The sequence below is a fragment of the Thermobia domestica genome, unplaced genomic scaffold (genome assembly GCF_964235325.1).
Source record: "Thermobia domestica unplaced genomic scaffold, izTheDome1.hap1.1 HAP1_SCAFFOLD_520, whole genome shotgun sequence".
In the NCBI taxonomy this organism is placed as follows: domain Eukaryota; kingdom Metazoa; phylum Arthropoda; class Insecta; order Zygentoma; family Lepismatidae; genus Thermobia; species Thermobia domestica.
In genome coordinates this window covers 48251-63895 of record NW_027656230.1, presented here as the reverse complement: position 1 = coordinate 63895, position 15645 = coordinate 48251, and the positions used below count along the sequence as shown (strand labels likewise).

The following is a 15645-nucleotide window of genomic DNA, read 5'->3' as shown; positions in this document are numbered from 1 at the left end:
ACAAATGTATGATATTTTATAAATATATCATTTTTGAAAAGCATTGAAGTTAAAATCGTGTACATTCATAGACATACAGAATAGATGGGATATTTTATCTCTACTATAGCCTGATTAAAAGTCACTCGGAAGTATAGTGGGAAACAGCAAATTAAGGGCAGAAGAAATAGATTTCATTCTTTTCTTGTCATGGACGCGGTACTACTAAAAAGATTACAAATATCAAGTGTGGGTTGATTGGTTGATTTAGAGTTAGCGTCCTGTTCAATACTGAGGCTATATAAGACGTAGACCTACAGCTTAATGTGAAATCCGCACACACGAACTCCCACTAGGAATCGAACCCGAGTCTCCCACTCCAAAGGCCCATACCCTAACCATATAGCCATCAAGTGTAGATTGTAATATTATAATAAAAGGTAAATTTATCAAACAACTTTTATCTTAACACAATGTATTAATTTTCTTTATGTGTGAAACTTCAAATAAAATCTTGAATGATAATTTTATCATTCCCATGACTTTTCTTATCCAACCGTTTCACAGTCACACACATACACGCACACACAATAAATAAATAAATACAAATAAATAAATAAATAAATAAGTTCTGTGTAGCGGACCTCAGGATTCGATTTTTTTTTTTTTTTCGCCGAATCCAAATTTCAAAACCCCAAGATGATTTGACCGTTGACCATGTCAATCTTTTGTCAATTTTGTGTTATGTAATTACGTGTGTATCTTCCATATCCAAATTCGCTCAAGTTTTTCGCCCATAACAAAAAATTGACAAGGGCAATTGTCTTGGGGGTTTCGAAATTTGGATTCCGCTATACAGAGCTTTTTCATTTATTGTGTGGTTGTGATTCGTTACTTTAATTATTAACATCGTATCTATTTCCTTCAGAAATGTTCAGGTGTTAGGGTTTCAGCAACTTGATGTTGGTTTTATTGCCCATCAATTCATTGTATGTTTATTTAGACAATGAAACCATGTTATTTTCTCTTCTGCTGTAGAAATGTTGAGCAACTTGACTGAATATGTATATATATATTTTCCATCTGCTTTTATTCTTCTTTATTTACATTAAGTATGTATCATTGTGGGATGTATATAAGTAAACACACACAAAGACTTTTCCACATAAAATTCTTATTTACGTTCTTTCATTTCCTGACTTCTTCCCGAAAATAACTTAAAAAACTACTCATGTATTATTCATTTTGTTACTGATTCCACCACACTCATGAGCTGATGTTTATGGTCTCTGACTTATATTCATTTGGCTCCAGAATTCTTTAACATGCAGATGACAAAGACGACTGCATGAGGAAGAAATAAACTTGGAGAGTGAAAGTAATAGAAAATACGGGTTCCACTACACTAACCAACAAGGTTAACTGTGTCAAGTTAGCAGATACGAGATAAGTCTTTTCCGAACTACTTTCGAACTTATAGTATTCACTATCAAATTGTAATTGTTTGTGACTCTGTGTAGCGTAGTCGCTTACGCTTTCGCCTTCGGTGCGAGCGGTCCCGAGTTCGATTCCTGGTGGGGGCACTCGGTCGAAAAAGGATAAAAAGCTTTCTCAGGACAGCCATTCTCCAGGCTGTCCTCATTTCCACCAGGTAAATGCCGGGATAGTAGCTGCCTTATAGGTCCCAGGCCGTTTCCTTCTTTCCCTTTCCCCGGATAGTGTGATCGCCGAGGGACATCCCCCTCATACGTGACGGGTTAAATGGCCATAGACGCCGACAGCCCAGAAATCTAAATCCTAAATGTAATTGTCGCAGATTTTTTATTTCTTTTTTTGATGCTATTAGTGATTTGAAAGAAAATTAACTGTGAAGCTGCATCCGTTACTCGTTACTCGTTGAGGTATAACGTCGTATGACAGGAAGAAAGAGTAAGAAAATAGTATTTACTTAAAGATATAATTTGACACACTAATATTTTTAGAAATTACGATTTTCTTAGTTTGTAAAGAAATTATTACGTACTGCATCCAAATTGTACTGCAGTAGTGTATTATACTGTTTTCGGCAAACACTATAACCTTCATCAGTAGCTCAGAGTAACGCACATGTACCGCTTATCTCTTCTCAGAATAACATTTTACACTGATTGCATGTTCCCGGGCCACGGTGGCTCAGTGGCAGCGTTCACCTCTTGTGCATGGGGTTTCCAGCTCGCGCCTACTGAACTTTGTGGTAGACAAACACCGTGTGCATGGGTTTTCTCGTGGTTCTCCCGTTTTCTCTCACTTTCTTCATTCCACCATTTCATTCATTTCTCATCATCAAAATTAAAAAAAAAAAAAAAAACTGTTTTCACTTTTAATGATAATGAACTTGTTTGTGACAAAGACATACTAGTTTTCATATCAAAACTGTGATAACTAACTAAATGGAACAGGTGTTCGCTACTGTTCGAGAATTGAGTTCTTGTATTTGACAACAATCAAGCAAATCATGCTGGAATTTGTTTTAGCAATATTCATGTGATCTTAAACTAATGCGACCTACACATGATTTATGAATATAGTATTTAAATAGAAGGTCAGCTTAGTAAATTTAACTACTATCATCGTGAAGTCTCTTTCCAACAAGAAATGTTTATTTTAAATAATATAGTTATGACAGACTTTACCGCCCCGTGCAAATGCACGTGTTGCACGTATGGTAGAATCGGCCCCATTAGGGATTTGGATTAGCAAGAGTTTTAACCTTATCATTGTTTAATTGGGCACATGAAATCGGTGTGAAATGTCATTCTGAGACGTGACAAGAGTTAGATGAGAATTATCTTAGGTTAACGATGAAAGTAATATTAGTGTTTGCCGATTAACGATGAAGGTAACAGTATTTGCCGAAATAGTACAGCACAATCACGGGACAGTGTAGAAGCAGTAATATATGTAGTTTTTACAAATGAAGAAAATAATAATTTCTAATTACAATACAAAAATGTTTGTTGGATTATAGCTACCCTATATAACTATATTGCTTATTTGCAGCTATCTATAGGAAGACCTACACTGAGAAAAAATCTCATCAGAATAATTGGTCGTGGAATTTGAACTTGGGACTTACCGATCTATTTTCATCGGTTCGGTAGACGTATTAACAGGTTGTAGGGCCATGAATGTCAATATTGGAACAAATATCATTAAAGGAGTTTTCATTCAACGTTTAACTGCCATTCTCTCAGGGAGGTAGGGCCGTGGTGGTTCATGGGGTTCTTGGTTCGATCCCAGCTCGCACCAAGTGAACTTTGTGGTGGATAAACACCGTGCATGGGTTTTCTCGGGGTTCTCCCGTTTCCTCTCACTTTCTTGATTCCACCATTTCATTCATTTCTCATCATCACCGTCTCCTTTAGCCTAGCCGGCATAACCATGGGACGTAAAGCTTAAAGGGAAGTAGGGAGAAAATTTCAAGAATATCTTCTAAAAACACTCTATTTAAGATAATGCTCTAAAACACTATAGGAGTCGGTTTCAATCAATACCATCAAAGTTTAAGCAGAAATATTTTGCTCCCAGAAGTGAACGCTTTACCATTGAGCCACCATCCGTCACAATTCATCCCCCCCCCCCCAATTATACATATTTATGAAAATGAGAACTTTGTTAAGGAAAGCTTGGTGGAATATATAATATCCAGTTATACTCACATTATTATTATTAGTAGTAGTAATTAATATAAAACGTGGAATAATAAATACCAATAAATTTATCATAACTTTGCAGGCTATATGAGATGTGAGCTAGCCTTAACGTCAGATTCACACCAAAGGCGAGAATTGAATTATTTAGCCACAAACACCTAATAATAATAATAATAATAATAATAATAATAATAATAATAATAATAATAATAATAATAATAATAATAATAATAATAATAATAAAGTTGTTTGAAACATATGACCTCTTAGTGCTGAAAGCTGGAAAGTCTATTTCTGATCAAAGCATAATTACAAAGGTCGGGTGAGGTGGGTAGGGTAAAATAATACATTTTTAAGAAAATAAAATAAAACAAATAAAAATAATGTGCTGAATTAATAAGTTATATTTAACAACAAACGATTTTTTTTTACAAATTAAGAACAAAAGAGGTACAACATATATTCACAAAAAAAAAAAAAATGAACGGTAAAAGAGGTATATACATAACTTTATATAGAATAATAATAATAATAATAAAAAGAATAAGCAAAGGGTAGTAAACATAGTAAAAACTAAACAGAACAAGGTATGTATAGTATATATTAATTATTATTATTCAAATTTGATTTATTTCCATTCTTCCAGTGGAATGTTGTAATTGATAATAAGATCTGCTATCTAAATTTCTTTCATAAACAGTTTCTTCAGAGTTACGCAGAGACGTTTTCGACGAGAACTCAAATTATCATCAGACCAAAATTCCTGTACCCACCTCACTACTAAAGGTGACTTGAGGAAGATGAAGCCGTCGTTTGAGCTCCATGGAAGTGGTTGAACAGTCGGTGAACGTTGCAGTGCCCGGGCGCCTTGGTGGAGCGGGGGAAGGAGCCCCAGCAACCACACCATTAGGAGTGGTCCGACGGTAAACCTCAAGGGTCAGGTGATCGCCACATGACCTGGAAAGAGGGGGGAATAAAGCAATTTAATTACAGATAAAGCACGAAGCCGAACATGGTTAACTTACAAGCACAGAAAATCACATTAGCTAACTATTAGATTTGTTTGCTCGTCGTGAGTTAAGTTACAAAACGTGGAATTAATGTATGTAATTATTTAAATAGCATGTCGAAAGGATAAGACCTTTTCTGTGCCATTACAAACAGACACTGACCTTTTAAACTCATAAAATAGAAAAACTAAATCTTCCAAGGTGAGACAACCAATTCATTAATTACAAACGCTTTTATTACGCTTACTCTACAAACCCAAAAACAGTAGAACATGATTAAAGAAAACTTAAAATTCAATTCCCAAGATGCACTTATAAACGCATAATTAACCCTGAAACGGTATTAGTAATAACATTCCTTATTTACACTTCAGGTTGTTAATCAACATTCGAACAAAAATGTTATATACAGTGGCGGCTTTTGAGCGAAGTTACCATTGGTGCCTTGGGGTAAGTCACATCCTTAAGGTAAAATAAATAAATAAATAAATAAATAAATAAAATATCGCTTCAAACTAAGGGAAGAAAACTTACCTAATATTCTAAATCTTGTACCAGGTATATAATAATTGAAACATTAGGTAAGTTTTCTTCTCTTAGTTTAAAGCGATATTTTATTTATTTATTTATTTTACCTTAAGGATGTGACTTACCCCAAGGCACCAATGGTCACAAACCAAAATTTCTATCGAAAATAACATTATTGAGTTTGCCAGAGTTAAATATGTACCCTCTTCTATATACTAATAGATGAATCAGTGAGTACGTCGTCGTGGACTACGGTAGAACCAAAAGCTTTACAGCTACACCACATAGTGTCACTAGTATCAGTTACTTAGAATGTCACAGTTGACTCCAATGGATGGAATGTTACAGATGCACCGCATGGTGTCGCTACTATCGGTCACTTGAGAATGTCACTATTGACTTTAGTGGAGCTAAAAGTTTTACAGCTACGCCGCGTGATGTCGCTACTCGGTCACTGAGAATACCACCGTCGACTCAAGAAGAACCAGAAGCGTTAAAACTGCGCCGCATGGTGTGTCGTCACTTTCGGTAGTATCACAGTTCACCCAGAATCACAGTTCCCGTTTTATTCCAATAAAAGTGAGGTTGTATATCCTAGCAACAATGAATATTAAACACACTTCATTCAAAAATTTCGTATTACAATTAAGCGCATATATTTTTACTGAGGTGGCTAGCTTGTCATTCTTTGAAGTACTGAATTATTTAATGGCTGATTTATAACGCACTGCAGGCCAGGATTAAATAAGAACTATATTTGGGGGCAAGTTTCCTCTCCCACTGAGTCGACGGATTGCTAAATTTGAGAAAGTCATACATTTTCTGAAGCTTTGTTCTATTCTGAATATCCTGCTTTCTGTTTCATGTTTCTAGGCGGCCAATTAGGGTCTGCGCTACAAACATTAGAAAATAATTCTGAAACTTTCACCGTTCTAAAATTCGGCCCACTACTAACAGGGTTGGTAACAAAACGGTTAAAGAAAAAATCCACAGTTAAAAGTCAAGCCTCGATTCAACTAAGAAATGATGACCACTGACACCCTTCCTGTTATATATGGAGTTAAAATAAAAATGGAGTGCATGTTCGGACCTTGGGACTTACAGCTTTCAGTTCATTGAATGATTGGGTTCTTTAGAGGACTATGTTCTTCACTGGTATCTGGTTACAAACTAGACACTCTGAAGTTAGATGTAGTATATTCCTACACCTATCCGAAACCTATAAGCCATTTATAAAACCGATGAAAAAGTAGACTAACAATATTCATTGCATTAGATTGGTGCATAAGTTTGTAGCGTTTTGTTCCCGCTCCCAAAGGTTCTTTGTCCGTTATTCCATTGTTATTATTTCATGTTGGTGAAAAAACAGAGCATATTCTAATTCAGTGTACACATTTTATATATCTTCTAGTCGGAACAAGATGAAGTGTCAAGTAGACAAAGTGCAATATTTCCGCCACATTCTACTCCTCGAATTTAATCGAGGACCAAGTGCAGTACCATGGGCGAAAACTATTTGTGCTGTGTACGGAGCTCATACCGTTGCTGAAAGTATGGCAAGAAATTTTTTTTTTTTTTTTTGTTTCCGAAAAAAGAATGATTTCCGTTTACGTTTCACAGTCAGGACGACCGCCAGACACTGATGAAAATTGGTTACGTGAGCTTCTTCACGAGAATTCCCACCAAACAACACGGTAATTGATACGTCATGAACTATGAACACTCAATCATAATGCATTATTTGCATTCTATGTAGAGTTACCCATGAGACGAGACGAGAAATAGTTTTCTCGTCTTGCCTAGAGTCTAGATTTTTTTTCTCTTTTCGTCTCGTTTTGTACATATACGCGGAGCGTAATTATGCTCCACCCTTCCCTTCCTGTCTAGGTAGATAACTTATTGGACACCCCTCGTATGTACAAAATTTATGAGGGGTGATAAATTTCTGATTTCTTTTCTTTTACTTTCGTTTAGAAGTTAGTGACAAAAGTCCATAAAAGGCGAGATATAATTACTTGCGTGTCTTTCAAACGTTGATAAATATTGTGAATTGTATTCGTGTAAATACTTTATCAATTTATAGTTTATATAATATGTCATGTACCGCTAAAACAGTATTCGAGATCTTAGCTTGGGTGAACTAATGTTGACCCCAAGTTTTTAGAAATTTCTCATCTCGTCTCAATACTTGATTCGAGAACGAGACAAGAAATATTATGTATCTCGTCTCGTCTCCAATTTTTTAAAAAAAAAAGATACTTCTCGTCTCGGCTCTCGTTCGAGATGAGAAACAGTCTCGTGGGCAATAATAATAATTATATGGGAAATATTAAGTGCATAGGTACACTCATGTCCAAAATTATTGTCGCATGTCTATAAATATGTTGTTGTAGAAATATAATTTGATAACGAATTCGCCCAGTATTTCTTATAATGTCAGTATGTGTATAATAGGCAAAGACATGTATGTGGCAAATTTCATGTCAAAAGAGCAGTAAAAAAGAACAATAAAACGAAAATAAAACTTTCTTGTCCATTTAGCAACATTTTGTTTTACTCATTCTAATTTTTCGTATTTATAATTCTTTTCCTATGAAATTTACCACAAATATACATTTCCCGATTATACACATAGTATCAATATTAAAAGTATCCTGCAAAATCATTATCAAATTATATTCTTACAAGAAAACAGTTATAGATATGCGACAATCATTTTGGACATGAGTGTACCATATATGTGTGAAATGATGAACTCGAATGGGAATTTTCCTGCATCATTTCTAATCCACCTTTACCGCTTTCCCTATAATCACACTGCTCCCTGATGAAGCTTGGAACTTGGTTCACCGATTTCTTCAACTCTAAACGACAGCACTTCTATAGGAACGGTATCGAACTTTTCTGCAACGTTAGCAGAGGTACTTGACAGTGGAGGCCAAGTACACACATTTGGTAACTGAGTGAATGTTCTGCCGTATGCTGTACAATGTTTTGTTTAACTGCCTGTGCTTGTGTTAATTAAGTGTTAATACTATAAATGTATGCGAATAAACATTTATATAAAACCCTACGAACTTATGTACTGATCCAAGATGCAAAAAACAGTACGATCACCTTACAAATTTTACTAATTATTTTCTCTTTCAAAAAGCGATATTTTTTTTTCTTTCTTCGGGACTACACAACCCACCATTTGACATCTCGAAACAGAGCGATCACTGCCTTGAAGCAATTTATCATCCTCCAACATGATTATTACAACAAATCATACTGAGTTACTGTTGATGCAAGTGAATTTCTCTCCTTGTCTTTATTCAACAATTATTATGGTGTAATATCTCACTCATCATGAAAATTAATACCTAGTGTTTGCTAGTGTATACGACTACCCCAGTTTGAAAAAAAGAAAGAAAAAAAAAAAACGGCAAATACGATATTTTCCAATCTGTAAGATCGACTTAAGGTTAGTGTAAAGAGACAAGTTTTGCCAATAGATGTCACTACAGTCTTCGTATCTCTCCCATGTATTTATTACCTTTCACAAAAGTTTACAATTTCTTTTACAAATTTCAACCTAGAGACTTCAAATTTTTAGAGAAGGAACTTCGCAACCTATTAAAGGGAACAATCCGTGCCGGTTTATATATATATATATATATATATATATATATATAGAATTTTCTTCATTGTAGAAAAAGTTCGATTGTTAAAGGTTTGGATATCCATTTCAACAATCAAGTTATTTCAACAATGAAGAAAATTCTAAATAAAATATCGGCACGGATTATTGAGTTCGATAGATTATGAAGTTCCTTTTCTAAAAATTTGAAGTCTGTAGATTGAAATTTGTAAGAGAAATCGTGAATTTTCATGAAAGATAAAAAATACATGGGAGAGAGACGAAGACTGTAGTGCTATCTATCGGCAAAACTTGTCCCTTTACACCAACCTTAAACAAACCGTATCATGTTAATACAATAGTCAAATATCATTTTATGCATGTACCCCTATACAGTTAGGTTTTCAGCAAATTCACTGATTAAGTAAATGTTGACAGCTCTATGATAATACACTTACGTAAAACTACAAAATTACTTTCAAATGGACAGTAGCGTCCCTTGAGGGAAGTCATGCCGTTAAAAATTTGAATTTTATCGCTAAAAGGGAAGAAAGCTTAACTAGTGTATGCATCCGTGTATGCTATATTTCAACATATTTCTGAAGCTGTATGAAGCTTTATTTGCTTAGCTTGCAGCACTAAAATTTAAATTTTCGCCGATGTGGTTACTCTCAAACGCCACTACTGCAAATGACTCAGCCATTTAGCACCGTCAGCTAAGTTGTTATGTCCTACCTAGTAATACAATCCCACCAGTAGCATAAACTGATACATTCGTGAATTATTTGTTGGTATTTAAAAAATACTAATAACAGAAGAATTGTTACTATAACTGATAGAAAGGATGAACACAATTCTTATTCTTACCTTATAAGGTCCAGGATTTGATCCTCCGGCATGGTTACTACGTTGTGGCTATCGACGAAGATGAGGTAGTCGCCCGGCCTCATCCCTGCCCTATCTGCTGGTAGACCCGCTTCCACACGCTCTACCCTGAAAACGAAACAACAATTAATATGCATAATCCCGCACATGCAGAGAATACAAAAGAAAGATGAGAATGTGATATCTACAGGGTGGTCCATAATTACCTAATGACGTTTGACTTATTAGTATTTGTAATTCTGGACAAAAAGTTTCAATATGGTAACACTGAGAGTGGGGATAACGGTCACTGGACTTAGAATCGTTAGTGTATGCCAGATAGGATAGCGGAACGGTTGTCTCTGGAACTGCGTGTGGGGTTTGTATTTTGCAACAAACATTTACGCGCAGGTTTTGATCTCCCGATTCGACACCACCTGACTTTTTCTTAAAGCCACATTGTCACGTTAAATGAATCTTGTAGCTGTCATAAAAAAAAACAAACAAACAAAAAAAAAACCTTTCAACCCGATCTTTCTATTTACTCTTTATATGTTACAACTTCTTGAAGGCAAGAAAGGTTTTTCCACACATGCATCACTGCACTCTAGTGAACAAACAGTGAACCTCCTCATTAAAAACGTGTATTTTGGCGCACTTCCCCTCCCTGTCCAAAAGAATCCGTTTTTTCGGAAGCGGAGAATCTGTTTTTTTCTTTTATGTCAGCGAGAGGGCGATAGCAGGTAGCAAGCAAGACGTCCCAGAAAGTTGCACATCGTTCAACTCCTTGCAAGATGGAAAAAATGTTTTATGACCCTTTCAAGACTATGTGTACACGGTGAAATATGGTAGGGTTTCAAGATTTTTTTTTTTTTTTTTTTTGTATGACAGCTACAAGTTCTTCTAACGTGACAATGTGGCTTTATGGGATGTTCTAAGTCTTAGGCTATTTGAGAAAGCGTTACCCGCTGTAGCGAACGTGTCTATTCAGTGGCTATTCAGTAATTTACTTTCACCAGATGTGTAAATCATACTGTGAGCCAGTCAGGGTTTCCAGGTCTTTTTGCCAGGTCCAGGTGTGTAATAGCAGAGTTCCAATACTCTGCACAAACCATCTTCCAAGCAGCTGTTTCTTGCTACAATCCCTTTGCCTGACAACACGTCTTTCCTTTTCTTCCTTCCTTTTGAAATCTTTTAAACAGCAGGCGGTGTATTGTTCCGACCCGCACCAAATACACTCGAGCTGACGTTTTCTCAGCGATTTTATTGCTTTCTCGTTTATAATTAGCCATCTACATTTAAATACATGGTCAGCGTATTCCAAGAGTACGCATGAGCAATAAATACGCTTTGCGATCGCCTCAAATAGCCGGGTACTAAGTGACAAAGTGTATCAACATTACATACGCAATTTAGTCGAACTACGGGAAACTATCACAGAAGAGTTCCACAGGATATCATGTCGGTACGGGTCTGTCAAGCTGTTTGTGACAATGTTGTTACTCTTCGTCTCCAGGCATGTATCGATTTCGATGGCGCATTAGTGGACCATTCCATGGAGAAAAGAGTTTAAAATTCTTATAAAGAAAGGTATGAGAGTAATGCTTTTATGTTCAAGTTATGTTGCTAGTTTCCTTACACACACTCTTTGTAACATCAAATACATAATTATGGGCCACCCTGTTTATTGGAATTTTCATAAATTATCAACAACAGAATGTCAATATGTTACCAACTCACAATGAATTTTTTTCCATTTTCTTTTTTTAGTCTGCAAAATATTTCAGAGAATATTTAATTTTACTTGTTGCTACATTCATTATTATTAATGGGAAAATGTATTTGTACGAATATCGTATGCTAAAATTGTTGCCAAGTTCTAAAAATTGTACATGATGTTTCTGTGATCCAAGAGCTATTTACAAAGTTGCTAGCACCAAGTCCCAGGTTCTATTCCTGGTACGGGAACATTGAAGTTTGATTGCACTACGGTGCTTTGGAATCCATCTTAAATTGTAAGTCCACGACCTAATACAGCATTAGTACCGAAAGAGACAGTAAAATCCAAACCAATCAGCTATCCAATTGGATAATTCGGTGCAAGAACACTATTTCTAAAATATGACAAGTTTTTGGTTAGTTTATTTTTATTTTCTTTTAATCTAATGTAAGTTTATGTTACTTTCAAATAATTTGGGATTTAAACTAATGTAATATAAAACAACTTAACCAAAAATATTTTTCACGCTTCAGCAGAAATATTCCCACATCGAATCATCTGGACACCATTGAATATAATTGATTTGAATTGTTATTTTAAATATTGATGATTTTAGAAACAGCATAGTACAAAGTATTTGGAAACAAGTTTACATAATGCTACTAGTTCAGCAATGAGTATGAAAAAAAAAACAATCAAAATAAAAGTATATCGTGTTTTTCATTACAAGACAAAAACCATAACCATAATTAATTCTATACATTTTATTAGGAACCTACTTGTAAATATTTCACACTAAGATGACACCATGTTCGAGACAACATTTCAGAAAATTAATTTTTACTTCCATTACATTGAAGTCGAAAAAATAATTATAAAAAAAGAAGCACAGAGAAATATTGTGGGGTAAATTATTGTGTTTAATAAAATACCTTAAAAGACTCCCAAGGCACGCTATACTTTTAATTTTGAAGTAATTCTATCTGAGAGAGAAGTTACCCGAAGTAAAACTGGCAAGATAAACTGTTTTCTGATTTTCATTATGAAATATCATGTGTATAGATGAATTTATCAGTGAACACTTTTCTAAGTCTGCAGTTTTTTTTTTTTATCAAACTTTCTTGAATAGAAGTTTTTTTGTATTGACATACATTTTGTAGTATTTGAGATTTATTCCTTTGTGAAAATTTCCTCTAATAATGGTAATGGAAATACAATACTATATATTCGCTACCAACTTTTCAATCTATTAACTATAGCATATTCAATAGATTTTTAAGTATTTTTTGTATGTACCCTATTAGTTTTTTTGAATGACTAAAACACAATCATTCGCTCTACTCTGAAAATGAAACAAGTTCCGGGGGTTCAATTCCAATGGGAGAGCATGGAATCCGCTGTAGTGGTTCAGTTCTCACTTAAAAACTATATTTCTCGTCCTATATATATTTTTGCTAATAAAGAATGTAAGTACAAATCAATAGACATGTTCGAATATCAAAAATTTATTTTAGAAATACCTAAAATCGTTGTTACGTAAATAAATAAACAAATAATTTAGATCTTTCCTTAAGAGACCAATAGTCTAGAGGCGCAACTTTGGACTCCATAATTGTCGGACACTCAAATTAATGCAATATGAGACAATTGTTACTTGTTCGTTGTATAGTATTTTGGTAACAATTATTACTTTATTAAAGAGAATTTGTAGTAATTTTTGAAAACATTTATCACTTCAGTAAATAGGATTTTGAAAACAACTATTACTTCTCTATTAAATGTTATTTTTTTGTAATATTTTGTAAATGACTATTAAGTCTTCATTAAATAGTAATATTGTATTATTTTAAAAACAAATATTACTTTACTAAATGGAATTTTATAGTATTTTTGAAAACAACTGTCACTTCAGTAAATCATATTTTGAAAACATCTATTACTTCATAAATAGTATTTGAATGACCTATTATTTCTTTATTAAATATTTTTAATATTTTGAAAACAATTATTACTTTACTAAATAGAATTTTACAATTTTTTAAAAAAACAATTATCATTTCAATGAATAGTATTTTGAAAACAACTATTACTTCTTTATTAAATACTATTTTTGTAATATTTGTAAATGACTATTACTTCTTCATTAAATAGTAATATTGTATTATTTTGAAAATAAATATTACTTTACTAAATGGAATTTTATAGTACGTATTTTTGAAAACAACTATCACTTTAGTAAATCATATTTTGTAAATAACTATTACCGGTACTTCATAAATAGTATTTGAATGACCTATTACTTCTTTATTAAATGTTTTTGTAATATTTTGAAAGCAATTATTACTTTACTAAATAGAATTTTACAAAATTTTTAAAAACAATTATCATTTCAGTGAATAGTATTTTGAAAACAACTATCACTTCTTTATTCAATACTATTTTTGTAATATTTTGTAAATGACTATTACTTCTTCATTAAATAGTAATATTGTATTATTTTGAAAACAAATATTACTTTATTAAATAGAATTTTTATAGTATTTTTGAAAACAATTACCACTTCTGTAAATAGTGGCCTATTTTGAAAACAACTATTACTTCTTTATTACATAGAATTTTATATCATTTTTGAAAACAATTATAACTTTAATGACAGTATTTGAATGATCCATTACTTCTTTATTAAATAATTTTTTTTGTAATTTTTTGAAAACAACTATTATTTGTTTATTAAAACAGTATTTTGAAAAATCTACGTCATTCAATAGCATTTTATGTCATTAAATAGCCAAATTTCCAAAATTTTCTACATTGCTGTTATTAGATTTTGCTAAACTAGAGACAATCTACTAGTGTTTGTGAATATTTTTATCATTCAAATCTCATTTTATCATATTGAAAACAACTATTACCGCTTCATTAAGTAACATTTTTACATGATTTGGAAAACAATATTACTTCCTTAAACAATTTTTATAGTATTAAAATAGCCTACTTTCCAAAATTTTCACATTGTTGCAGTTGCGCTATTTAGAAAAAAAGAAGAAGAAAGTGGGAAAAGCGTAGTTAAGACATTTAAAGCTCAAAAAATTTCCAAAGTTTATTTTAGAGAGAAAAGTGGCGAGACTATTTTGGCGTCGACAGCGGTGCTCCACATTTGGAAGTGCGTTGGTATAACAAAAGCGAAATGAAACTGGAATAAAAGAGCGGCGAATAAATTCTTCCGTTCTTTCCATAGCAATGTCACTGTTTATTTTTTTCTTTCTTTGGACACTTGGCATTTGTATCGTCCTATCAGTTGATTGCTTTGGGCGTTGCTTGGCAATAGAATTTGCCGGCTCTGGCTTTCATCCAGATTTATTTTCATGACGTGGTTTCCATCACGTCAGCGTTTCGTCTCAGAAGCGTCACTCTGCAGGATACCGCAACACAAACACATAAACAGGCGTGAATTAGTATGTATAAAAAGAACGAGAACACAATAACAGATTTATACGGCTTCAGTGTCTCTGTTACTGAACAGGCATCACGTCACATGAACCATGAATGAAATAACAAAATAAGCGATGTGTACATGCTGCCTGTCTCCATAACTTTTTTTGTTTCAATTTTTATTTGTATTACCACTGCTTTTACCGTATAATATTATGTTTCTCACAACCTATCCATCATTTGATGTGCTTCTTCCTCTCTCTTTTGATCTATCATATCCGTAGTAAGACGATTTCTGCTTAAATGACACTCTAATCCAGTAGTTCTCAACCTAATGCCTATCTCGACCCCCCATTTATCACATCCTCTTGGCAGCGACCCTCTTATAATTCCTGGTTTTTTATAACCTTATGTGGGATTTTTAATACCTATTGCGGAGATCTTACGATACAGTGTCTTCCCTAAAAGCGAATGGATTGAAACCAAATTTGGTTAGTTCATTCATATTACAAATATCGAATCTGATCCGTCATACTGTTTTAAAATGAAGGCCGTTTGAAAATTTTAAAACTTCGTAACTCCCTTAATTTTGGGTCATATGATTAAAAAAAGTGATTTCTAATTTTGGTTTAACCCTTTATTTGACGTTGTTGCTCCTGAGCAACATGAAAGTCCTATATTTTTCCTCACGAGCATATTTATTGTATATCTTCCAATTGGCGGTGATGCCTGCTAGCAACATCTCTTTTGTCGTTTGTTTGTTTGTTGTTGTTTTGCGCCCCGGAAATTCGGAAATTT

The 15645-nt window shown here is 33.6% G+C and overlaps 1 protein-coding gene across 1 annotated transcript in view; it reads right to left on the bottom strand.

Moving 5' to 3' along the window:
* LOC145677002 (uncharacterized) overlaps positions 1–15645 on the bottom strand; it is a 103393-nt gene that overhangs the window by 57493 nt on the left and 30255 nt on the right. Inside the window, exons 5-6 of the mRNA XM_081747721.1 lie at positions 9699–9824; positions 4445–4628 (exon numbers count right to left, since the gene is read on the bottom strand). Of these exons, the coding sequence (XP_081603847.1) occupies positions 4445–4628; positions 9699–9824 (310 nt within the window). The remainder of the gene's footprint in view (positions 1–4444; positions 4629–9698; positions 9825–15645) is intronic.